Here is a 27,411-nt window from a genome sequence, read left to right as displayed (position 1 = left end):
ACTCTATTCCCTGTCACACACAACTGCGTGGCAAAATTTGGTTCCAATTCCATCTACAAGTTTGCTGACGATAAGACCATAGTGGGTCGGATCTTGAACAACAATGAGTCAAAATACAGGAGGGAGATAGAGAACCTAGTAGACTGGTGTAACGACAACAATCTCTCCCTCAATGCCAGCAAAACTAAAGAGCTGGTCATTGACTTCAGGAAGCAAAGTAATGTACACACCCCTGTCAGCATCAACGGGGCCGAGGTGGAGATGGTTAGCAGCTTCAATTCCTAGGGGTGCACACCACCAAAAATCTGTCCTGGTCCACCCATGTCGACGCTACCACCAAGAAAGCACAACAGCGCCTCTACTTCCTCAGGAAATTAAGGAAATTCGGGCATGTCCACATTGACTCTTATCAACTTTTACAGATGCACCATAGAAAGCATCCTATATGGCTGCATTGGCCCAAGACCGCAAGAAACTTCAGAGAGTCGTGAACACAGCCCAGTCCATCACACGAACCTGCCTCCCATCCATTAACTCCATCTACATGTCCCACTGCCTTGAGAAAGCGGGCAGCATAATCAAAGATCCCTTACTCACTCTTCCAACTTCTTCCATCGTGCAGGAGATACAAAAGTCTGAGAACATGCATGAATAGACTCAAAAACAGTTTCTTCCCCACTGTTACCAGACTCCTAAATGACCCTCTTATTGACTGACCTCATTAACACTACACTCCTGTCTGCTTCATCCGATGCTGGTGTCTATGTATTTACGATGTGTACCTTGTATTGCCCTATTATGTATTTTCTTTTTCTTTTCTTTTCATGTACTAAATGATCTGTTTGAGCTGCTCGCAGAAAAATACTTTTCACTGTACCTCAGTACACCTGACAATAAACAAATCTAATCCAATCATCACTGCTGCGTTGGGCACTGGACTTCCTCATCTGTTCTTGCGTCAAAACACTCCAAGGTAGCCCCCATTCACCCATTGTTCCTTTGAAGGGCTCTAAACTTCTCCAATCCCAAAATGACAAAAAAATTAACATTTTGGAAATGTTTCACATCGTTGTTGTATACCTTAAATTGGAATTCCAGTTTGAACCAATGCCAGTCATTCCCAAATTTTAGTGGCTTTTACTTCTGGGATATCTGACTTGAAACTTCACAAAAATTTACCAGAGGTAAGTTTTTTTTAAAATTCATTCATCGGATGCGGGCATCGCTGGCTGGGTCAGCATTTATTGCCCATCCCTAATTGCCCTTGAACTGAGTAGCTTGCTAGGCCTTTTCAGGCGGCATTTAAGAGTCGACCACATTGCTGTGGATCTGGAGTAGCTTGTAGCCAGACCAGGTAAGGATTCCTTCTGTACGGCATGGGTGAACCAGATGGTTTTTTACAACGAGCGACAATGGTTTGATGGTCATCATTAGACTTTTAATTACAGATTTTTAATGAATTCAAAGGTCATCGTTTGCCGTGGTGGGATTCGAACCTTGTTCTCCAGAGTATTACCCTGGGTCTCTGGATTATGCTGGCAGTGTAATACCACTGTGCCACTGCCTCGTCACTGCAGCTGGAAGCACAGAGACATCACTGGGTTTAGGTTGACTGAAGTTAATAGACCACAAAAGTGCAACTTAATCTAATCACCTCCTTTTCACAGGAGAGTTTTTCAGAAAACTGTGCTGCAGGAGGTAAGGCCAATTGCCCATTCAACCCAACAATACAAGCTTTACTATTACATAGAAATCCCTTCCTGGAAAGCACTACTTTCTTTGAAGAATAACACCAGCTCGGGCTGCACTCACCAAAGCATTTGCAAAGCTGTCAAGCATTTTAATTCTGCCACTTGGCTGTCGCTCTGCAGATGAATGCAATGTTTACAGTCCACAGTTACCTCTCTTGAGTACACCTTCCCGATGAGTTTGTTAGTCCAGATTTTTTTATTCGTTTTCAAATGTCTGACCAAGGTAGTGAGAGGCAATGTGGTAATGACAGGTCTGTGAAGATTGGCAGGATTGTTCAGCGGGTGGAGGGTGCATCCTCGCTTAATAATTAAGCCTTTTACAAACCAGTAAACATATTTTTCCACCTATTCCTTCTGCTGGTTTGTACATGAAGGAGAATATAAAGCAAAACTCTCTGTGGATCATTCACCGTTGTGCCTTTCCAATTGCAAGGATGTCGTTTGGGATTTTGCTCCTTGCTTTCAATCTTTTCCTAGCTACAGAATGGGGTGCCACAGCAATGAGTCATTTCTGCTTCAAAGGTACGTTGACTTCAGCTAAAGCTTTGATTTTCTTGTGAATTTAGAAGTTAGTTTTTATGATATCATCACAATTAGAGACACTGTGGCACTCGATTACAGCTCATTGGTGGTTCATTTTTGGTCTCAAATGATTTCAGACTTTTTAGCAGAACACCATCGCTGACCATTATACCAGTGCAGATCAGATTAAACATCAGCTCTGAAGTGACGCTGACTTTCACTGTATAATACATATTTTAACAGCTCCTCACTCAGTACTTAACTGTATCGAGCAGTGTTGTTGATCCCTCTCTTAAAGAGCAATATTGCCTTTCTTTGTGAGTTTTATATTTTTCTGATTATATTAATTACAGGATCACCTTATGCTCACAAAGTGCGAATCAGCCTGAATGCCGCCCTTGGAGACCAGGCAGTAAGTGACCTTAATTGCTCTTTAAGATGATTAAAGGATTTCATAGGGCTTTCTATTACTTTGTTCATTCACAGGATGTGAACGTTGCTGGCAAAGCCAGTATTTATTCCCATCTCTAGTTTCCTTTGAGAAAGCGATGTTGACCTGCTTTCCTGAACCGCTGTAGTCCATGTGGTATAGGTACACCCACAGTGCTGTTAGGGAGGGAGTTCCAGGGTGTTGACCCAGTGACAGTGAAGGAACAGTGATATATTTCCAAGTCGGGATGTTGAGAGACTTGGACGGGAACCTCCAGGTGGTGGTGTTCCCAGGTATCTGCTGCCCTTGTCCTTATAGATGTTGGTGGTTGTGGCTTTGGAAGGCGCTGTCGAAGGACCCTTGATGAGCTTCTGCTCGTGCGACGGGGTGGAGGGATTGAAAGTTGAAAGTGATGGTTGGAGTGCCAGTCAAGCGGGTTGGTTTGGCCTGGATCTTGACCAGCTCCTTGAGTGTTGTTGGGAGCTGGACTCATCCAGGCAAGTGGGGAGTAGTGGGAGATAAACTATTTCCCCTTTTAAGGGACTCCAGAACAATTGGGCATAATCGTAAAATTAGCATGAGGTTGATCAAGAGTGATGTTCGGAAGCACTTCTTCACAGAAAGGGAAGGGGAGATTCAGAACTCTCTTCATGCAAAAAGGTCTTGAGGCTCATAGTTGATTGAAACGATCAAAACTAAGGTTGTGAAATTTTAATTACAGCTTAAGGAATCATTCGTACCCTTATAAGACCATAAGATATAGGAGCAGAATTAGCCCATTCAGCCCATCGAGTCTGCTCCACCATTCAATCATGACTGATATGTTTATCGTCCCCATTCTCCTGCCTTCCTTCATAACCCCTGATTCCCTTATTAATCAAGAACCTATTTCTCTCTGTCTTAAAGACACTCAGTAACTTGGCATCCACAACCTTCTACAGCAATGAGTTCCACAGATTCACCACCCTCCGGCTGAAGAAATTCCTTCTCATCTCTTAAAAGATCGATCCTTCAGTCTGAGACTGTGCCTTTCCTACTAGTGAAAACATCTTCTCCACGTCCACTCTATCTAGGTCTCTCAGCATTCTGTAAATTTCAATGAGATCCATCCTCATCCTTCTAAATTCCATTCAATACAGACCTAGAGTCCTCAACCGCTCCTCACATGACATGCCCTTCATTCCCAGCATCATTCTTGTGAACGTCCTCTGGACCCGCTCAAAAGCCAGCACATTTTCCTTAGATAAACTGCTCACAATATTCCAACTGGGGTCTGACCAGAGCCTTATATAGCCTCAGCAGTACATCCCTCTTGTATTAGAGCAATTTCAATATTAATTCTAACATTGCATTTGCCTTCTTAACTGCCAACTGAACCTGCATGTTAACGTTAAGAGAATCCTGAACTAGGCCTCCTAAGTCCCTTTGTGCTTCAGATTCCAGAAATCTTTCTCCATTTAGAAAATAGTCTATGCCTCTTTTCTTTCAACCAAAATACATAACCTCACACTTTTCCACATTGTATTCTATCTGCCACTTCTTTGCTCACTCTCCTAGCCTGTCCAAGTCCTTCTGAAGCCTCCCGTGTTTCCTCAATATTACCTGTCCCTCGACAGATCTTTGTATCATCTGCAAACTTAGCAACAGTGCCTTCATTCCTTCTTCCATCCGGTCCAGGTGAATTATCCACCTTTGGAAATTTCAGTTTCCCCAGCACCTTCTCCTGAATGATGACCACTATGCTCACCTCTGCCCACTGACTCTCTTGAAGTTCTGGTATGCCACTGGTGTCTTCCACTGTGAAGACTGATGCAAAGTATCTATTCAGTTTCTCTTCATTTCTTTCTTCCCTATTACTACTCCTCCAGTGGTCCATTTCCATTTTGCCTCTCTCTTACCTTTTATATATTGAAAAAAACTTGCAATCTTCTTTTATATTACTAGCTAGCTTACACTCATATTTTATCTTCTTCCCTTATTTCTTTTTTAGTTGTCCTCTGCTCACTTTTAAAGGCTTCCCAATCCTTTGGCTTCCCACTAATCCTCGCCACATAGTATGCTTTTTCTTTTGTTTTTCAGCTGTCGCTGACTTCCCTCATCAAACCATGGATGCCTTGTCCTGCCCTTGGCATGTTTTCTCCTCCTTGGGATGAATTTCTGTTGTGCCTCCAAAATAACCTCCAAAAACCCCTGCCATTGCTGTTCCACTGTCTTCCCTGCTAGGCTCCTTTTCCAATCAACTCTGCACTGTGCCTCCCTCATGTTTTGTAGCTATCTTTATGTAATTGCAATATTGTTACATCTGATTCTAGCTTCTCCCTCTCAAACTGCAGGGTACAATCTATCATATTATGGTCACTTTCACCTTCAGCTCCCTAATCAGGTCTGCCTCTTTACACATCACTAAATCCAATATTGCTTCTTCCCTCATGAGCTCGACCACAAGCTGCTCCAACCAAAAACCATCTCGTAGGCATTCCACAAATTCCTTTTCTTGCGAACCGCTACCAACCTGATTTTCCCACTCCACGTGCATATTGAAGTCCCCCATGATTATTTATTATGATATTGCCTTTTATTTACATGCTTTCTCTATTTCCTGATTTATTTACTGCCCCACATCCTGACTACTGCTAGTGGGCCCATATATAATTCCCATCAGGGTCTTTTTACCTTTGCGATTCCTCAAATCTTCCCACAGAGTGGGCGAGATTTACCGGCAGTTCATGCCAGCGGGAAAGTCCGGTCCCATGCCAGCACACGGGTTTCCCGGCAGTGAGGGGTGCTATCAATGGGAAATCCTGTTGACAACGGCAGGACGGGTAGATCCTGTAGTGATCTCTGTAAATAAATATACATGATCAACAATGCTAGTACAGGCAATTGAACACAAGGGGCGGGATTCTCTGCCGGCGGGATTCTCCGTTTTGCTGTCGCCCGGGGGTTTTCCGACGGCGTGGGGCTGTCCCACAAAGGGAAGCCCCCATTGACCGGCTGGTGTAATGGAGAATCCCGGCAGCGGGCCGGGGCCAAAATGTGGCGGGGCGGAGAATCCAGCCCTAGATGTCTCACTGTCAGGACCTATATTCATAACTTGCCCGCTCTTTCTAAGAGGAGTGTGTATCAGGAGTGCAGAGATAACAGACATAGGAAATCTAGAGAGAGAAGAAGTTATTAGTTATCAAAGCCATGTATTGTATAATTCAATCAGTTATCCCTACAATTGTTTCTTTGTTTACTAGTATTAAGTATTAAGTAAAAAGAACTCACAAAATTTATTTATATTACTCAATAAATGAGTTTATCTTTACAAGAAGATACTGCTCATTTCAACAACTCGGCTGGTCAAAAGAGTAATATATGTATTACACAAAGTGATAGGACATGGTACCAGGATTATTTACGCTTTTATGGAAGACGAGTAAAGAAAATTTGAACAAAAGAGAAGAAAAATCGGAATCACCTACTTGACTGGTGAAGTCATCACAACTTTGGAATCCTCATCGGAATCCTAGACAAAAACAGAATATCGATGGACTGCAAGCTCCAAGACATCTAATGATCACTGGTAATCCGAATTTAAATTGGAAGTTGTTTAAACAACATTTCAACTCCATCTGGAAACTCGTGATTTAAACGCTGCGTCTGATGCAAGACGAATCGCTTTGCTTCTGGCCTTAGCAGGACAGCTGCTGGGGAAGATAAGTCAAAGTTTGAACAAATTATCCTGAAATTCGATAACCATTGCAAGGTGCAAACTAATGAAATCTTAGAAAGATTCAGGTTTCATAAGCAAGCCCAAACAGTTGGTGAAACGGTGAATAACTTCATTACAGATCTCAAACCTTTAGCTCAAACCTGTAACCATGCGGATCTTCATGATTCTCTTGTAAGAGATCAAATTGTTTATGGAATAACTGATGATACTGTACGAGAAGCTTTAATTCGGCAAAATGATTTAACGTTGAAAATCGCGATAGAGAAATGCATCTCCAGAGAACAGACCAAATGTCAGTATTTTGAATTTTATCCCAAGGAAAAGGGCGTGAAAGTCTACCACGAGGCTGAGAAAATAAAAATTGTGTCGCAGGCAGCACAGAAGACTATTCGGAACAGCATCTACCCAGCGTATGCATTCTCACGCTCGGGACATGCGCACTACGCACAGAAATGCAAGACAGCTGCTTCAGCGAATGTTCTCAGTTCCAAAGATTTGTCTATGATTAAAAGTCACCGTGACATAATTCCTCCAGAGTGTTCTTTAAAAGATTATAATGGCAATCCAATTTTCTCACATGGATCATGTTATTTGAGTGCCACCAACAGGGATATTCACAAACAAATCAGATTCGAGATAGTGGATGACAATCGTTCTTCACTATTGGGTGCTCAAGCTTGTAAGGATTTGCAGCTCATTCAAAGAATTTTCCTCAGTACTTCTGAATCAGCTGCACTTAAAGAAGACATCCAGCAACTTTACATGAATACCCTGATGTATTTCAAGGTATGGGAACACTGCCTTATCAGTGCAAGATACTTTGGAAACAAGATGCCAAGCCTGTGATACATCCACCCAGACATGTACCAGCTCCTCTCAGAGGCAGATTGAAGGCTGAACTAACAAGATTTCAATCACAAGGAATCATATCAAAGGGAACATAACCGACTGACTGGGTTAGCTCCCTAGTCTGTGTCAAAAAAACCATGGGTGTATGGATCCTAAAGATGTCCATCGTAATATTAGAAGAGAACACTACGCAATACCAAAGAGAGGAAATCACATCAGAAATGGCCAATGCCAGAATTTTTACCAGCTCGATGCCTTGTAAGGTTTTTGTCAGATGCAGCTTGTTGACTCCAGCAAGCTCCTCTGTACCTTCAACACCATTTTGGGAAGGTATTCTTTCAACAGAATGCCCTTCAGAATCATTTCTGCATCAGAAATATTTCATCGTACAATGGAATAAATGACAGAGAACATTGAAGGTGTTCATGTTAATATAGATGACATTATCACCTGGTCTACAACACCAGAAGAACACATAAATCGTCTTAGAGAAGTGTTCAAGAGAATACACTGTCATAATATCCACTCATGTATATAATGAGATGCAGACAGGCAGTGATTGGCACATAGGATGACCAATGAACACACAACACAGAACAACCAATCACCAGACAAGACACCGCCACTATAAAGCTCACAGGGCATTAAGACTCCCGCTCTTTTCGGGACCCAGACACTGAGACAGTCAGAGTGCACAAGTCAGTGGACATTATTGCCATGTGGTAGCTAGTAGGTCTGGTCGAACCAGTAAGAGGTCGTCAGTAGGATTAGAGTGTCAACCCACAGCTGAACATGTACAGCAGTTCATAGTTTAAATAAAACAGTGTTGCATCATCTCCGGTGTTAGACGTTTATTTCCAGCTTCCCTGCATCCAGTTGCAGTCAACGTCAAACCAACCTGCCTAACACATCATACACAACTATGGTTTAAAGCTGAACCAAGCTAACGATATTTTTGCTGCCTCTTCTTTGAAATTCTTAGGCGACAATATTTCAGCCAATGGTATTAAGCCAGACGAAGACAAAGTACAAGCCATCAAGGCAATGCAAATACCGCAAGACAAGAAAGCAGTTTTACGCTTTCTAGGATTTGTCAACTTTCTAGGGAAGTTCATTAAGAATCTGCAATTATGCCAGCTGATCAGAAAGAATACTGATTTCAACTGGGCTCACAGTCATATAAAGAATGGACAGATCTGAAACAATTGATCCAAGCTCCCAGCTTGTCCTTCTTTGACCCGACCAGGCCCACCAAAATTTCAGCTGATGCTAGTCAGAATGGCATAGGTGCAGTTCTACTTTAACAAGACCATTTCAGTGAATGGGTTCCCATAGCCTACGCATCCAAATCCATGAGTGCGACTGAGTGTAGGTACGCCCAGATTGAAAAGGAGTGTCTTGCAGGGCCGGCTCAAGGCACCGGCAACTCGGGCGACTGCCCGGGGCGCCATGTGCTCGGGGGCGCCAGAGACTCGGGTCCCGCGCATGCGCAGTTGGGCCGGTGCCAACCAGCGCATGCGCGGTGGCCGCCCGCCCCCAGGGTGGCCCCCCGGCTCGGTCCGCCCCCCCGCTCAGTCCCCCCCGCCCCGCCCTCGGTTCCGCCCCCCCGCCCCGCCCTCGGGTTCGCCCCGCCCTCGGGTCTGCCCCCCGCCCCGCCCTCGGGTCCGCCCCCCACCCCGCCCTCGGGTCCGCCCCCGCTCCCCGCCCTCGGGTCCGCCCCCCCTCGTCCGCCCCCCCGCGTGTCCACCCCCCTCTCGGGTCCGCCCCCCCGCCCCGCCCTCGGGTCCGCCCCCCTTCGGGTCCGCCCCCCGCATCCGCCCCCCCCTCGAGTCCGCCCCCCCCGCGCCCTCGGGTCCGCCCCCCCCTTCGGTCCCCCCCCGCGTCCGCCCCCCCCGCCCCCCCCTCGGGTCCGCCCCCCCCTCGGGTCCGCCCCCCCTCGGGTCCGCCCCCCCTCGGCCTCGCCCCCCCGCCCCTCCTCCCCTCCTCGGCCTCGCCCCCCCCCCCCCCCTCCTCGGCCCCCCCCCCTCGGCCCCCCTCCCCCCCCTCGGCCCCGCCCCGGCCCCCCCCCCCCCGCGCCCCCCCCCCCCGGCCCCCCCCCCCCCCCCCCCCCCCCAAGGGCGCCGAAGTTCAGCTTGCCCAGGGCGCCAGCAACCCTAGAGCCGGCGCTGGTGTCTTGGCCTTGTGACTGGAACTTCCAAGTTCCAGGAGTATGTTTATGGCTTACCCAGGTTAACTGTAGAGACAGACTATCGTCCACTTGTCCACAGCATTGAAAAGAATTTAAATGAGATGACACCAAGACTACAATTACTTATGATGAAATTGCGCAGATATGATTTTAATCTTATAAATACTCCAGGTAAAGATTTAGTCATAGCTGACACTCTGTCCAGGTCCATCAACACTGATATTCTTCAAGAGGAATCAATCAATGACATTGATTCTCACCTGCAACTTTTCAGAGAGTTACTTCCAGCCTCTGATTCAAAGCTTCAACAAATTCGAACAGAAACACAGAAAGATTCTGCTTTGACCAAAGTTATACATCATTTACAACATGGATGGCCTAAAGGTCATTTACACGATACCAGAGCATACAGTCTGAACTGATTATCTTGAATGGTATTTTGCTGAGACAGGATCGAATTGTTATACCAGACATCATGAAGTCAGAAATGCTTACTAGACTTCATGAAGGTCATCTAGGCATAGAGAAATGTAAACGCCGTGCCAGACAATCAATATATTGCCCAGGTATAAATAAAGATATATCTGACATGATCTCACCATGTTCAACGTGTCAAACACATCAGAGTCAACAATGCAAGGAACCATTGCAACAGAATGACATTGTTACGTCACCATGGGTGAAAGTGGGTATCGATCTCTTTCATTCATTGGGCAAGGAATAATTTAGTCATTGACTATTTTTCAAATTTTCCTGAAGTCATGAAGCTGAATGATCTTACATCCAATACTGTAATCAAAACATGCAGATACATATTTCCCAGGCATGGTTTTCCTCATACCGTCATGTCTGACAATGGCCCATATTTTTCGAGTTATGAGTGGAAAGAAGTTTCAACAATTTACAATTTTGAACATATCACTTCAAGTCCTCATTTCCCTCAGTCCAATGGGAAGGTTGAGAAAGGCATCCACATAACTAAACAGTTACTGAGCAAATCAAAAGATTCACAATCTGATTTCAATTTAGCACTACTTACTTATAGATCATCACCCTTATCATCAGGATTATCTCCAGCTCAGATGTTATTTAACAGGAACATAAGAACAACTCTACCTCAGCTACATATTCCTGATCCTGAACAACATTTTGCTGTGAAGAAACTCCAGCAACAGAGACTGAAACAAAAACAGTATTTTAATCTACATGCAAAAGATTTGTCAATTCTAACAGAAAATGGTACTGTTCGATTCAGACTTCCTGAAGGAGGTTGGTCTGACATTGCTCATATCATTCGACAATTCTCTCCCACATCTTAACTGATTAAAACTTCAAGTGGCAACATCTATAGAAGAAATTGTTGTGATCTACTAAAGCCAAAGATCAAACACAGATTTTTCCTCAAGCCTGACTTACGTCACACAATTTCAAAGTAAATTGAACAACAACTAAATTCCAATCTGACAATTAACAAGGACATTAATACTTCTTCATCACCTTTGAGATTAAGAAGATCCACAAGGAGAAGACCAAATCAACTGAATCTGTGAACCTTTACATAATTCTAGTAATTGCTATACTATGTAACCACTGCATTTCGAATGTAAAGTTTTCTTTCAATATTTGCAAGAAAACATTTAACAAAGAGGGATGTAATGATCTCTGTATATCAATATACATGATCAATATATACAATGCTAGTACAGGCAATTGAACACTATGTCTCACTGTCAGGACCTACATATTGTATAATTTATGCAGTTATCTCTACAATTGTTTCATTGTTTTACTGGTTGAGTATTAAGTAAAAAGGACTCACAACATTTATTTACATTACTCAATGAATTAGTTTATCTTCATAAGAAGACTGCTGCTCATTTCAATAACTCGGCTGGTTCAAAAGAGTAATATATGTATTACACAAAGTAATATAACAGATCCCACTGGCGGGATACTTCCCTGCCGAAAAATATGCGCCGGGGTGGTCAGTAAATCTCACCCAGATTCTATGCCATCTGACCTTATGTCGCTTTATTGATTAAATTTAATTTCTTACTAACAATGCAGTTCTACTCTGTCTGCCCATCTGCCTGTCTTTTCAATGGGGCACATTTCCTTGGATATTTAGATCCCAGCCCTGATCACTTGCAGCCAAGTCTCTGTGATGCCCACAACATCGTACTGGCTAATTGCAATGTGTGCAACAAGCTCATTTACATTGTTTTGTATAGTGCGCGCATTTAGGTTACAACACCCTCAGTCCCGCATTCACTGCCCACCATCTCATATTTGTCCCCTTTATCTGTTATGCCTGAAGTTAAATTCCTGCCACTTTCTCTTCTCTCTGTTCTTTTACTTGTTCTTACTAATATCTCCTGAGCCCTCAGCCCCATTAACTTGTTTAAAGTACTCATCATTAACCTGCACTCTCACCGTCTCCTTTAACTTTGGTTTCCCAACTTTCCATACCACTGGACCCTCCCCCACGCCCCCCCCCCCCCCCCACAACCCGCAACTATTTTGTTTAAAGTCCTATTTACAGCCCTAATTATGTGATTCGTCAGGCCTCAGGTCCCAGCATGACTCAGATGAAGATCATCCCATCGGAACAGCTTCCTTCTTCCTGCCAATGTCCCATGAATTCAAACCCATTTCTCCCACACCAACCTTTGAGCCATGCATTTAACTCTTTAACCTTATTGACCTTGTACCAATTAATTTGTGGCTCAGATAGTAATCGGGAGATTATTACCATTTTGGTTCTGCTTTTTGATTTAGCCCCTAGTTGCTCATATTCCTTCAGCAGAACCTCTATTCTTGTTCTACCCATGTCATTGGTACCTACGTGGACCACGACAACTGGATCATTACTCTCTCACTCCAAGTTCCTCTGCAGCTCAGATGAGATATCCTGAACTCTGGCACCAGGTAGGCAATACAACCTTCAGGATTCTCGATCCTGGTCACAGAGAACAGTGTCTATACCCATAACTATACTATCCTCGGTAAGAAGTCTTACAACACCAGATTAAAGTCCAACATGTTTGTTTCAAACACTAGCTTTCGGAGCACTGCTCCTTCCTCAGGTGAGGAAGGAGCAGTGCTCTGAAAGCTAATGTTTGAAACAAACATGTTGGACTTTGACCTGGTGTTGTAAGACTTCTTACTGTGCTCACCCCAGACCAATGATGGCATCTCCACATGAAAATGAAAAAAATGAAAATCGCTTATTGTCATGAGTAGGCTTCAAATAAAGTTACTGTGAAAAGCCCCTAGTCTCCACATTCCGGCGCCTGTTCGGGGAGGCTGTTACGGGAATCGAACCGTGCTGTTGGCTTGCCTTGGTCTGCTTTCAAAGCCAGCAATTTAGCCCAGTGACCTAAACAGCCCCCATATCACATCATATACTATCCTCAATTACGACTACATTTATTTTGCTTCACCCAACTTGAATGGCTCCCTGTTTGCTCATCTCCCGACAGTCCCAGCTCTCATCCACACAGAGCGCAAGAACCTCAAACCTGTTGCTCTAGGACTGAGGCTTCTGCAACCCTATCTCCTAGATCCCTCTATCTGCCTCACTCATAGTCACACCCTCCTATCCCTGACTACTGGCTGAATTTATGGGGTGTGACTGCGTCCTGAAACACAGCATCCAGGTAACTCTCCTCCTCCTGATGTGTCGCAGCGTCTGAAGTTCAGACTCCTGCTCATCACCTCTGAGCCGAAGTTCCTCAAGCAACCAACACTTACTGCAGATGTGTTCACTAGGAACCATAATGGGATCCACCAACTCCGACATCATGCAGGTACAACACATTGTCTGCATCTCTATTTTATTTTAATAATAATAATAATTTTTATTGTCTCAAGTAGGCTGACATTAACACTGCAATGAAGTTATTGTGCAAAGCCCCTTGTCGCCACATTCAGGTGCCAATTTGGGTGTACAGAGGAAGAATTCAGAATGTCCAAATTACCTAATAGCACGTCTTTCAGGACTTGTGGGAGGAAACCGGAGCACCCGGAGGAAACCCACGCAGACACAGGGAGAAAATGCAGATTCCACACAGACAGTGACCCAAGTCGAGAATCGAACCTGGGACCCTGGAGCTGTGAAGCCACAGTGTAACTGTGCGACCTTGCTGCCCCAGCAGTATTCAAATTATTTAAAATAGTTATTTAAATAATTTTTAATTTTTTTTAACTTCCAGCTGGTTTTTAGTTTTCTAATCTGTAAAATATTTTTCCTTTTACCTTTAATCTGAAAGCAATTTAGAACAGCTAATGCAAATTAGCAGTTACTTACCAGCCAATGAATTTACCACTTTCCTATGATATAACTCCTGGATTATTTTACAAACTCATCCTGCTGCCCAATCTATCTCAGCTCTCGCTCTTTTTAAATCTTTGCTCTGACTCTCAGCTCCCGCTCTTTTTAAATCTCCACTCTGACTCTCAGCTCCCGCCCTGACTCTCAGCTCCCGCTCTTTTTAATTCTCCGCTCTGACTCTCAGCTCCCGCTCTGACTCTCGGCTCCCGCTCTGACTCTCAGCTCTCGCTCTTTTTAAATCTCCGCTCTGACTCTCAGCTCCCACTCTTTTTAAATCTCCGCTCTGACTCTCAGCTCCCGCTCTTTTTAAATCTCTGCTCTGATTCTCAGATCCTACTCTTTTTAAATCTGTGCGTTAGATCACCTCTTAACCTTTTGCTGTTAGGAGGAGAATAGTCCTAACATTTCCAAGCTCACCTCATAACTATGGCTTATTTCAATTGGTGATTGGTGGGTGGCACGGTGACGCAGTGGTTAGCACTGCTACATCATGGTGCTGAGGACCCAGGTTCAATTCCAGACATGGTTCATTATCCATGTGGAGTTTGCACATTCTCCCCGCGTCTGCGTGGATCGCAGAGAAATATGCAGCTGGGAGGCCAGCAAAACCCGCTATTGTTCGCCTTTAATACAAATGGTTTTGTGGTAGTTTTAGTTTTACTAGATTAAGAACCTGATTAAACAAGATGGGAGAACTTATTGGAGCGTACTATTGGCATTTTTGCTTTTGCCATTTTTTATGACACCCTGGGTTAGTGCACAGTCAATTCCAGCCCCACAGTCCCCGGAGTCCCAACACAACTGAATTAACCAATAATTCATCCAAATTTTTTGAGATCTTTTGCCCTTGACTGCTCCAATGACTTACAGGCACCAGATTTGTAAGTGAAGCACAACAACTTCCTATCCTTTTCAAAATAATGGGAGTGATGGAACAAAGGTTTAAATTTACAGATTGGGTCATAATCGTCAGCCATAATTGCTGTTTGCTTAGCAGTTTGTACCCTGTGGTCTTCAACATGGGTTCTTACTGTAGAAGGTAGGGAATTCTCAAACTCCTCAAAGAGAATAACCTCTCTCAGAGCCTCACAGGTAGTTTTGACTCCCAGTGCCTGTACCCACCCGTTAAAATTGTTCTGTTTAACCCTTTCAAAATCTGCACAAGTCTGTCTCCTTAAATTTCAAAATGTTTTCCTATATGCTTTGGGAACCAATTCATATGTATCCAGAATAGCCTCTTTCACCATCACATAAACTCCTGCTCTGATAAAGCAGCATACACTTCCTATGCCCACCCCGTCAATTTACTCTGCATGGATAAGGCCCACTTTGCTTTGCCCACTCCATTTGGGTTGCTATTTGTTCAAAATCCCTAAGGAATGTTTCTACTTCCTCCTCTTCAAATTTTGGGAGAGCCATAGTTAAATGTTGAACAATTGTCTCAAATACTTATGCCTTCTTAGCTCTGGCTGGTGTAACCAATTTTAATTTCCCTGCCAATTTGACCAGCGGATCTTTGCGAAGTCCCTGCAAATCATCCAGAATTAAGTTGTCCACCTGAAAAAAATGCTTAGCAGCTTCCAGAGCAACCTGTTATATCATTACAAACCTGCCGTCTCTTTCTAATTTACGCTGTAACCCAAATTCGCTGTCTAACATTTCAAATCCCGGACGAGCCCCCAGTTGATGTTACGAGACCCTAGGCTAGTGTGCTGTCAATTCTAGCTCTACAGGCACAGGAGTCACAACACAAGTGAATTAACCAATAATTCATATAAAGTTTCTGAGATCTTTGGCTCTTGACTCCTCCAATGACTTACAGGCACCAGATTTGTAAGTGAAACACAACAACCGTTTATTTATAACAACAATAGAGATAAGACATGCAATAATTACAATAGAATAATGGCCAGCTAATCTACTATTTCCTCCCCTTTTACCCTCTCCCCAAAACATACAAGATGGACATGCACAGAGGGAAGGGGAGGATAAAAATAATAGTGGATTAATGTGAGATAGAAGATGAATGTCCTTGTTTCGGATGTTGATGTTGATGTCCAGGACACAAAATGATTGAGTACCATTGGTTGGATGGCTAAAGAGGGTCTTCCAGCTGGAACTTTCAGGCTGAACTCTCAGCCTGTGGGATCCCCTCTGGGGAGTCACTTTAACTTGTATTAATCCGGGCTTTCACTTGGAAGATCTGCCTCAGGTCTGTTGTAATTCTGACTTGCTTCCAACTCCACCAGAATAACTACAAGTCTCACTGAGATAAGACTAAAGGTCTCCACACGAGATTGCAAGAAGGATTTTCTGAAGTACTGACCCTGCTCAGTTATTGGCTGGATTCGATCATTAAGTTTACTTGTCGCCACTCAAACTCAGCTAGGGTTTTTAATCTTACTTGGTATCTAGTTTCACTCGGACATCTGCCATCTATGCTTATGAGAAAACAGAGCCCCCAACTGGGGTGTTTGAGGCAGTTTTACCCTCAGTGAGAGATATTCCAAAAGAGCATTCTTCAGTTCTGTGTTCAAAATGAAACTAAAACCTTGGAAACAGTCTCACAGGCCATGCAGAGAGAAGGCTATTTTCTGCAGGTCTTTAGTCAGAGGCCATCAGGTAAAATAGCGAGATCGGGGCTGGATTGTCCGCTGGCAGGATGCTCCATTTTGCCGGCAGCCCGGGGATTTCCCAACAGTGTGGGACTGCCCCACAATGGAAAACCCCATTGACCAGCCGGCATAACGGAGCATCCCGCTGGCGGGGTGAAACAAATGTGGCACGGGGGGGGGGGGGGGGGGGGGGAGAATCCAGCCCCAGGGCTATAGCCCTCTACTTTCTTGATCAAAGCTAAACTAAACTCGTGAGAACAAGCCTGCCTTTGCAGAACATTCTGAAATGGCCTCCACCAGTCAACATCGAGTGTTAGTTAAGACCCGGGAATATAATGTAGTCCATTGGCTGACAGCCAAGTCCATAAAGGTGCGCCATCATTGATGTCAGAGCATCAGCACAGGCTGCTGGGGGTCCCCTGGTTTTGAATTAAAGGTGCAGTTCACCTTAAGGATTATTTGTCCAGGTCCAGAAATTCTAAAAGCCAAAAGAACAGGAAATAAAGGAAAACAAGGACAGATAAGGATTTATAGGAGGATCTTTACACATTCTGGCTACTGATGGTCAAAGGATGCACGTGATCCTGAAATAGGTAGATAGCACAATGGATTAATGAAAGATAGTTTTGTTACTGAGGGAGGGAAAATTCAATCAGTGTTCTGCTCTTAATCGCTGCTGGGGAGCGTATGTTGTCAATGGGCAGGATATTCCTGCCCATAGTCAACATGGTCCCACCTGCAACATGAGCAGGGCGAGTAAATTCCAGCCAATGTGTTACCAATTGTATTGTTGAGATTTATTAATGTCAATTACATTGTTAAGTTTAAGAGAAACAGGTGATGGCCTTGGAAGGGATTCACAAGAATGACCCCGGGAATGATGGGCTTGTCATATGAGGGGGAGTTGAGGACTCTGGGTCTCACTGGAGTTTAGAAGGATAAGGGGGCATCCCATTGAAACTTACAGAATACTGAGAGGTCTAGATAGAGTGAACATTGTGAAGATGTTTCCACTAGTAGGAGAAACTAGAACCCGAAGGCATAGCATCAAACTGAAGGAACGATCCTTTTAAACAGGTGAGGAGGGATTTCTTCAGCCAGAGGGGAGAATCTGTGGAACTCATTTCCGCAAAGGTTATGGTGGTCAAGGCATTGAGTATCTTTAAGACAGAGATAGATTGGTTCTTTATTAATAAGGTCAGGGGTTATGGGGGGAAGGCAGGAGAATGGGGATGAGAAATGTATCAGCCGTGATCAAACAGCGGCGCACACTCAATGGACCCAATGGTCCATTCTGCTACTATATCCTATGGTCTTATGGGTATTAATTGTCTTTGGGCACATATATAGAGCTTCCATGTGACCTCATCTGGAGTATCTTGTACAGTTTTGGGGCAGGATTCTCTGACTCCCCGCCGGGTTAGAGAATCGCCGTGGGGTGGCGTGACTCCCGCCCCCGCGGCTGCCGAATTCTCCGGCGCCGGGGTTTTGGCGGGGGCGGGAAATGCGCTGCGTCGGTCGGTGGCCGATAGCAGCACCCCCTCCCCCGGCGATTTTCCGGCCTGCGATGGGCCAAGTGGCCGCCTGTTTTTGGCCGGCGTGAATCAAAACAGGTCCTTCCTGCCGGGACCTAGCTCCATGGGCGGCCTGCAGAGTCCTCGGGGGGGGGGGGATCTGGCCCCGGGAGGTGCCCCCACGGTGGCCTGGTACATGATCGGCACCCACCGATCCCCAGGCGGGCCTGTGCTGTGGGGGCACTCTTTCCCTCCGCACCGACTGCTGTCAACCTCCGCCATGGCTGGTGCAGAGAAGAACCCTCCTGCGCATGCGCTGGGATGACACCAGCACATGCTGGCGCTCCCGCACATGCGCCAACTCGCGCCGGCCGGCGGAGGCCCTTCAGCGCCGGTTGGGTTGACGCCAAACACTCCCGCGCCAGCCTAGCCCCTGAAAGTGCAGAGGATTCCGCACCTTAGGGGCAGCCCGACGCCGGAGTAGTTCACGCCAGTCACTCCTGCCGGAGTCGCCCGCCCCGCCAGTTCACGAAGTATCCCGCCCTTAGTCTCCTTATCTAAGGAAATATATTCTTGCCATAGAGGGAGTGTAATGAAACTTCACCAGACTAATCTTTGGGATTTCAGGATTGTTTCATGAGGAGAGATTTTGGAAACTGGACCTGTATTTGCCAGAATTTTGAAGAATGAGAGGTTATCTCATTGAAACTTAGAAAATTCTTATAGCGTCATCAGGTGAATATAGATGTTCCCCCTGGTTGGTGAATCTAAAACCAGGGGACATAATCTCAGGATAAGGAGTCATAATAACATAAGAACTAGGAGCAGGAGTAGGCCATCTGGCCCCTCGAGCCTCCTCCGCCATTCAATGAGATCATGGCTGATCTTTTGTGGACTCAACTCCATTTTCCAGCCCGAACACCATAACCCTTAATCCCTTTATTCTTTAAAACACTATCCATCTTTATCTTAAAAACATTTAATGAAGGAGCCTCAACTGCTTCACTGGGCAAGGATTTCCATAGATTCACAACCCTTTGGGTGAAGAATTCCCTCCTAAACTCAGTCCTAAATCTACTTCCCCTTATTTTGAGGTTATGCCCCCTAGTTCTGCTTTCACCTGCCAGTGGAAACAACCTGCCCGCATCTATCCTATCTATTCCCTTCATAATTTTAAATGTTTCTATAAGATCCCCCCTCATCCTTCTAAATTCCAACGAGTACAGTCCCAGTCTACTCAACCTCTCCTCGTAATCCAACCCCCTCAGGTCTGGGATTAACCTCGTGAATCTCCTCTGCACACCCTCCAGCACCATTACGTCCTTTCTCAGGTAAGGAGACCAAAACTGAACACAATATTCCAGGTGTGGCCTCACTAACACCTTATACAATTGCAGCATAGCCTCCCTAGTCTTAAACTCCATCCCTCTAGTAATACATAGAACATAGAACATAGAACAGTACAGCACAGAACAGGCCCTTCGGCCCTCGATGTTGTGCCGAGCCATGATCACCCTACTCAAACCCACGTATCCACCCTATACCCGTAACCCAACAACCCCCCCCTTAACCTTACTTTTTAGGACACTACGGGCAATTTAGCATGGCCAATCCACCTAACCCGCACCTCTTTGGACTGTGGGAGGAAACCGGAGCACCCGGAGGAAACCCACGCACACAGGGGGAGGACGTGCAGACTCCACACAGACAGTGACCCAGCCGGGAATCGAACCTGGGACCCTGGAGCTGTGAAGCATTGATGCTAACCACCATGCTACCCTGCTGCCCCTTTTTATTAAATGTTTTAGATTTAGATTTAGAACAGTACAGCACAGAACAGGCCCTTCGGCCCTCGATGTTGTGCCGAGCAATGATCACCCTACTCAAACTCACATATCCACCCTATACCCGTAACCCAACAACCCCCCCCCTTACTTTTTTTAGGACACTATGGGCAATTTAGCATGGCCAATCCACCTAACCCGCACATCTTTGGACTGTGGGAGGAAACCGGAGCACCCGGAGGAAACCCACGCACACACGGGGAGGACGTGCAGACTCCGCACAGACAGTGACCCAGCCGGGAACCGAACATGGGACCCTGGAGCTGTGAAGCATTGATGCTAACCACTATGCTACCGTGCTGCCCCTTAATGAAGGACAAAATTCCATTTGCTTTCTTAATCACCTGTTGCACCTGTAAACCAACTTTTTGCGACTCATGCATGAGCACACCCAGGTCTCTCTGCACAGCAGCATGTTTCAATATTTTATCATTTAAATAATAATCCCGTTTGCTGTTATTCCTCCCAAAATGGATAACCTCACATTTGTCAACATTGTATTCCATCTGCCAGACCCTAGCCCATTCACTTAACCTATCCAAATCCCTCTGCAGACTTCCAGTATCCTCTGCACTTTTTGCTTTACCACTCATCTTAGTGTCGTCTGCAAACTTGGACACATTGCCCTTGGTCCCCAACTCCAAATCATCTATGTAAATTGTGAACAATTCTGGGCCCAACACTGATCCCTGAGGGACACCACTAGCTACTGATTGCCAACCAGAGAAACACCCATTAATCCCCGCTCTTTGCTTTCTATTAATTAACTAATCCTCTATCCATGCTACTACTTTACCCTTAATGCCATGCATCTTTATCTTATGCAGAAACCTTTTGTGTGGCACCTTGTCAAAGGCTTTCTGGCAATCCCGATATACCACATCCATTGGCTCCCCGTTATCTATCGCTCTGGTAATGTCCTCAATTAGTAGGCCATTTAAGATTGGGATGAGGAGGAATTTCTTCACTCAGAGGGTGATGAATCTTTGAAATTCTCTATCCCAGGGCTGCGGAAGTGCAGACATGTTCAAGACATAAATTGATAAATTCTGGAGACTAATTGGAATATGGTGATATTGGAAAAAATGACGTAGTTGTAGATGATCAGTGATGATCTGTTTGAATGGCAGAACAGGCGAGACGGGCCCATTCTTGCTCCTATTTACTATGTCTGTATATACATCGGGGACAGCTGGGACACTGGATTGAAGCTGAACAAGTGAAGAAACTCTCTTCGATAAAGAAAAGCTGTATCTCACTTTCAGCTTGGATCCTGTTAATGCGTGCAAGGAGAAATTGGGCCAAACTCAAATGCAGTCTCTGATGTCAAATAGCTTCATGACACTCAGTTTCAATTGCCAAGAATAAAGAATCATAGAATAGGATTCTATGTGCAGAAGGTGGCCATTCGGCCCATCGAGTCTGTACTGACCCTCTGAAAGCACTCCCAACCCAGGCCCACTCCCCTTCCATGCCCCTGTAACTCCACCTAACCTTTGGACACTAAGGGCAATTTAACACAGCCAGTTCACCTAACCTGCACATCTTTGGACTGTTGGAGGAAACAGGAGCACCCAGAGGAAACCCACGCAGACACAGGGAGAACATTCAAACTTCACAGTCACACAATGCAGAAGTGAACAGGGTCCCTTGAGCTGTGTGGCAACAGTGCTAACCATGTGCCACAATGCCACCCTTTTTTTTGAGGATGCACAAATGGAGGCAGCTCTGTGCACGGCCCAGCTCTGTTTGCGTGTTTCCGGGGATCATTGTAAAGTGAGATGGAGCTAGGGGGCAGAACCTGGTTTCTTTTGAAAACAACCAGCCTGTGACAGAGAAGCAGCCACATTGCCACTTTGCTGCGCAGGATTGCTGAGAAAATCCCTCACACACTCCTAGTCACAAATTTGAAGCTGTCTTCAGAATGAAAAAAACAGGTTTGTTAGGTAAGGGGGGTCAAGGGTCGTGGAACAAGGGTGCTAAGTTGCAGTTAAGATAAAAATCAGTCAGCTGAATGTCAGAACAGGCTTGGGAGGTTGAACAGCCTCCTGCTGTTGTTCCAATATAACCAATGATTTTCTAAAGGTTTGCAATAATTTCCTTGATTTTGTTCTCTGCATTTACCTATAAAGTCAAGGATCCATCAGCAGATAGGTTTACATGCACAACCATTTTTGTCTTCTGGGGCTCAAAGCTCCGAGGACATGATGGTATATTTAAGGTAATATTGAAAGTGAGACTATTTAACCATTCATAATATTCCCCAGAAACAGCAAACTCAGCGATTTGACTCATCACAGTGTATTTAATGTCCCGAAAACAGCAATACTCTTGAAGCTGTGTGTTAACTTGTGATAACCCTCACGAGGATCCCGAAGGATCACTCATTGATCTCCCTGTGAGGTTCGTGGAATATGAGTTCCCATGGTAACGGGGGAGGCCCGTCCAGCTAGGACTCGTTATTGAGCCTTTTAAATACCCGGACTGGGAGTTGCTGTTAGTCCCAGGTTGGGGCACTAATGTACACCGCGGGTGCGGCATTTTGAGTTAAAGTAAATTTGGTTTAACCTTTATCTTCATGTCCCCTGGATTAGTGCGTAACCTCTGAATATGAACGAAGGAGAGGGGTGGGAATGGACAGGCTGCTGGAGAATACAAGTCAAATATTGCGGTTTGTGATTTGTTTGAGAAAAAAAGAAGGATGTGAAGCAAAAAGGTTTTTGAGTGTTGCATTTATGATGTTAAATCTTGTTCACTGACAGTACGTTTGGGATGAATGTGAACAATTCTACTTTCAAGCAACAGTGGCCTATGGTATGAGAAAATCAATGAACACACCTTTCAAGTAAGTGCTTCGTGAAATAAATCACAGGGGAAATCAAAACTCCCCCCCCCCCACCCCCCCCCTTGCAAAATGAGTGGATTTGGTTTAGATTGTAAATAAAAAATGTAAAGAAATCTCTATTTGAACCCAGATCGTTGCTGTGTCCACTTACTTTCGGTTTGAACATAAATGGTGGTATGGAACGGAGGTAGCCAATCCATTACTAGTAATTGTGTCACTCATTAAAATATCTTAATACCTCAGATTTTATCGACTACAATTTAAACACTGGCTGGTTGGGTTCCCTGAACGTCAGGAAGCCCAGCAGCTAAAGAGAAATAAGGATTGCTTGCATGGAGGAAGTAAGTGCTTTTTCAGCACAGCTTGTGGGCCACGAGGAACAGGAGTGCTCCCCCATTCCAGACACTAATCCTGCCATGAACTTGTTAATATCGCCAGTATTTGGACCACATCTCCCACAATCCAAAAGCCTTTCCCCATGACCTAATTCCCTCACGATATCATCCATGGGCAACTCGAGCCTCCCTGAGATCTTTTCTCTATCTCCCCACACTCTCTCTTGCCCCATATTGCTATCAGCCATGATTCTAATCTCTCTGGTCCTCATACAGCAACATTTCCCCCAGTCTCCCAACATTAATGCCACCACCTCACTCTGACCCATCGACGGGTCGCCTGATCCTTCAGTCTCATTGCATCTCCCACATTAATGTCCCCCTTGACCCTGATTACCATGATCATCCAGTGATACCCTCCCCAATCCATGAACCCTCCCTCCTCCACTCTGCACAGATCCCAACCCCTCCCCCCACCACTCAATTTGACTGGCTGAGGCCAGGAAACTGGTTTTAAAACTGTTTCTCAGATTCTGACACTAAACTTGCCGGGAACTGAAGAAAATTGTTTACCCTGAACTTCCCAACCACAAAACTGCCTGGCAGCCCTGCTTTCTCCCTGACTCCCTGCATCATTGTGACGGTTCTTTCATAGTTTGACTATTCTTGAATTACCCATTGATGTCTCAACATCCAGACAAAGGAGCACAGGTAATTGTTGTCAAATGCATTAGACCATAATATTGGAGGAATGAAATAAAAATGCAAGTGAGCCAACAGTCAGATGTTAGCAAATGCCTGATTTACTCAGTCCATTCATCCAGTTTAGGCAAAAAAATAACATCAGATAGTAATCGCTGGGACAGTAGCTATGTCAAATATCAGCCAAACTGATCCCCCTCCACCCTCCCACCCAATACCTGATTCCTTTGTTAAGTTAGAGTGTTGCTTATCTCATTTAAATTCTGACAGGGATGGAAAGACTGAAAGCAGTGATGTTGTTTCCTGTGGCTGGGCAGCCCAGAGCAGGGGGTCACAGTCTCAGGATGTGGGGTAGGCCATTTAGGACTGAGATGAGGAGAAATTTCTTTACTCAGACAGCGGCGAGCCTGTGTAATTCTCTACCACAGAAGGTGTGGAGGCCAATTCAGTGAATATATTTCAGAAGGAAAATGGATAGATTTCCAGATTCTAAAGATGTGAAGAGGTATGGGGAGAGAACGAATATATGACATTAAGATCAAGGATCAGCCATGTTCATATTGCATGGCGAGAAAGACTCGAAGGACTAAATGGCCGACTCTTGCTTCTATTTTCTGGGCGCGATTTAACCGGACAGAAACAAAGTCCAGTTTTGGGCGCGTATAAAGGGGTGTTTCACGGTGTCTGCAGCGTCAAGAAATAACCTGCTATTTAATGGCACTTTGTCGTTTTTTTGGGCTTGGAGCGGAACGCCCTGCCAAGGCCACACACACATCATTTCCTGCACTGACAAGCTCAGCTTGTCACTGCAGGAAGAGTATTTGTGGATCAGGTGCCATTTTTAAATGCCGCCCCGATCTTTCAGCCCCTCTCAGACATTCCAATGTGGCCTCTGGACCCCCTACACTACACTCAACTTAAATTTTACTGGGTCCTTGTGCCCCCGCCCCCCTCACCTCACCTCTTAAGAGCAAGGCACCTCAGGATGGATCCCTGGCATGGGCCACCTGGCACTCGGGCACCTTGGCACTACCAGCCTGGCACATTGGTAGTAATGAGATATTCTGTTACTTTCCGAGATATTGGTCAGAAATGGATACAGTCTGAATCACAGGCAGCCCAATGGGAGTTAATGGGAGCAAACAGAAAGCTTGAATGAATGGAAATGTACCTCTGCATGAAAATCTGTTTGATACTTTGGGAGGGATTTTCCCACCCTCCCTGCCAACAGGATCTTCTCCTCCTGCTCAGGGCACGCCGTAGACATGGGTGGGAATGGAAGATCCTGCTGGTGGCCAATGATGAGCTATCTCCACTATCAGAAAACTTGAGGGGGGTGGTGGTTGGGGGAGCTGGTGGAAAATCCCACCTCTTATTCCTGTCAAAGTATCAACCACCTTCACTTATTAAAAGAAAATTAAGGGAAAATATATCCGGCCAATATTGGAAAGGCTAAAATTTTCTCTCCTTTTAGAAATCCTGCCTGTTTAAGGTTTTGACTTTTGCGGTTTCCCAACCAATTCTCTTCAGATGGTTTCTCTCTGGTAAATGGTTGAAGCAAAGTTCTCAATGTGAAAGATGCAGTGAAGCAAATGGCGAGCATGGTGATTGCTTACTGTGTTTCTATGGCTGGGGATTAAAGCCATTTGTTTTATGAGGAAGATTTACCAGTCATTACACAACACTAACTGCAAATCAATCACAGGCTGTCCAAAGATCTCCTATAATAAAATTTAAAAGGCACATTTAGTTTCCACACGTTATTTTGAGGTCAGAACGATATCCATGCCGGCTAATCTGACCAAATAGCAAACATTTGTTCCTTGCTGTTTCCGAGAAGCTTGCATTTCAACCCAAATTGTTCAACAGCGCTTTCTGTTTTGTTTTAATCCCCTTGAGAAAATAGTTGCCTTTTGCAGGGACATGGATCATAACCAGTGATAAAGTCAGGCACTAAACCTCTGCCCTCACTGCCCTGTATATTGGGCATAATCGGCTGCCAGGAAAGCTTGTACTCCACTCTTGAAGTTGATTGTGAATTACGTTGACTCAATGGGGCAGGGCAGGAATTAGATGGAAAGGATTCCGAATAATGGTAGAGGTGACCATAATAATGTGTCAATTAAATCTTTGCGTGGTTAAAGGGTTAAAGGAAATGGGAGAGGCAGGATGGAGAATGACTTTTTAGGAAGGTGACAGTGCCAGTCATGAACGGTGGTAGGGCGGAGCCTAAGGGAAGAGCCCCTGGTGATATAAACACCCATTGTCCTGAGGAGCCACAATTGGACATGAGGGTCGCGTTGGCAGGGAGTGTGGCATGGGTATTACAGAATGGGCTGGATTCTCCAATCCCCCAGCCACGTGGTTCTCGGGGCGAGCCATTCGCTGGCAGCGGGGTTCTATACTCCTGTCGCTTGCCAATGGGGTTTCCTGGGAAACCCACAGGCGAGGGTTCGCTGTCAAATGGAAAATCCTGCTGCCGGCGATCGCGCATCGCGTTGGAGAACACTCGGCTGGTGGACGGAAGAATCCCGCCCATCTCTCTCTATTTACTCTGTCTCGACTCCTCATGATTTTGAACACCCCTATTGAACACCCTAAGGGTGGCATGGTGGCACAGTGATTAGCACTGCTGCCTCACAGCTCCAGGGTCCCGGGTTCAATTCCAGCTTTGGGTAACTGTCTGTGTGCAGTTTGCGTGTTCTCCCTGAGTTTGCATGAGTTTCCCCCGGATGCTCCAGTTTCCTTCCACAGTCTAAAGTTGTGCGTTAGGTAGATTGGCCACGCTAAAAATTTCCCCTTAGTGTCCAAAAGGTTAGGTGGGGTTATTGGGTTACGGGGATAGTGTGGGGGTGTGGGCTTAGGTAGGGCGCTCTTTCGCAAGGTCAATGCAGACGGGGATGTCCTCCTTCTGCACTGCAGGTATTCTATGATTAAATCTCTACTCAACCTTTCCTTCCCTAAGGAGAATGCCCCTAACCTCTCCAACCCATCCTTGTCACTGAATTTCCTCATCCCTGGAACCATTCTCGTAAATGTTTTCTTTGCCTTCTCTGAAGCTTTCCTAAAGTCTGGTGCCCAGAATTGGACACAATATTCAAGTTGATGTTGAACCAGCGTTTTAAAAATGTTCATCATAACATTCTTACTTTTGTACTGTTATGCCTCAATTTATACAGCCCAGAATCCCAACGCATTCAGTGATTCCATCGCAAGGTGGGGGGGGGGGGGGGGGGGGGGGGGGGATGACGTATTTGTCAAAGTCAGTATAATCAGTAATGGAATGCGATAGGCAATATGGCCGAGCGGCATCACATTTACTGGTGAGGCAGTTTAAAATCCAGGCCTTACATAATCCAGTCACAATCTTTGCCATCCGAGCAGCTAACTGAATGGGACTGTTTGGTTCATCACAGTCTCCACTGCCGTTTGATGCTAATATTTTTGTCCTTCAATTCCATCCTCATCATTAAAATGCATTATATCTGGGGAGGAACTTGTCACTAAGAGAGACAGACACCAAGGTGGTCAGATCACATGTTTAATTACATCATCGTTTGGTGGGCATGCTCAGAACCTGAACGCTGTTTTTAAAACGATGAAAAGGGAAACAGCGTGGTGAGCTAGACAACTTCAAAACAAATTAAACAAGCCTCTAAGACTATTCGCATTTGACAAAATAATAACCAACTCTCTTGTCCTCTGTAAGCTCTATCAAGCCGGCGAACTGTGTAGGATAAACCAGAAAGTTCAGCCTACATAGTG

At 45.3% G+C, this 27,411-nt stretch overlaps 1 protein-coding gene across 1 annotated transcript in view; it reads left to right on the top strand.

The window, feature by feature from the left end:
• The first annotated feature begins 1,783 nt into the window (after positions 1-1,783).
• Positions 1,784-27,411, top strand: part of cltrn (collectrin, amino acid transport regulator) — a 67,564-nt gene continuing 41,936 nt past the window's right edge. Inside the window, exons 1-3 of the mRNA XM_038802740.1 lie at positions 1,784-2,273; positions 2,627-2,685; positions 22,527-22,609. Of these exons, the coding sequence (XP_038658668.1) occupies positions 2,120-2,273; positions 2,627-2,685; positions 22,527-22,609 (296 nt within the window). The 5' untranslated portion in view covers positions 1,784-2,119. The remainder of the gene's footprint in view (positions 2,274-2,626; positions 2,686-22,526; positions 22,610-27,411) is intronic.

The sequence above is a fragment of the Scyliorhinus canicula genome, chromosome 7 (genome assembly GCF_902713615.1).
Source record: "Scyliorhinus canicula chromosome 7, sScyCan1.1, whole genome shotgun sequence".
NCBI classification, from domain to species: domain Eukaryota; kingdom Metazoa; phylum Chordata; class Chondrichthyes; order Carcharhiniformes; family Scyliorhinidae; genus Scyliorhinus; species Scyliorhinus canicula.
The sequence above is the reverse complement of the archived record's forward strand: the minus strand, read 5'-3'. Positions and strand labels throughout refer to the sequence as shown.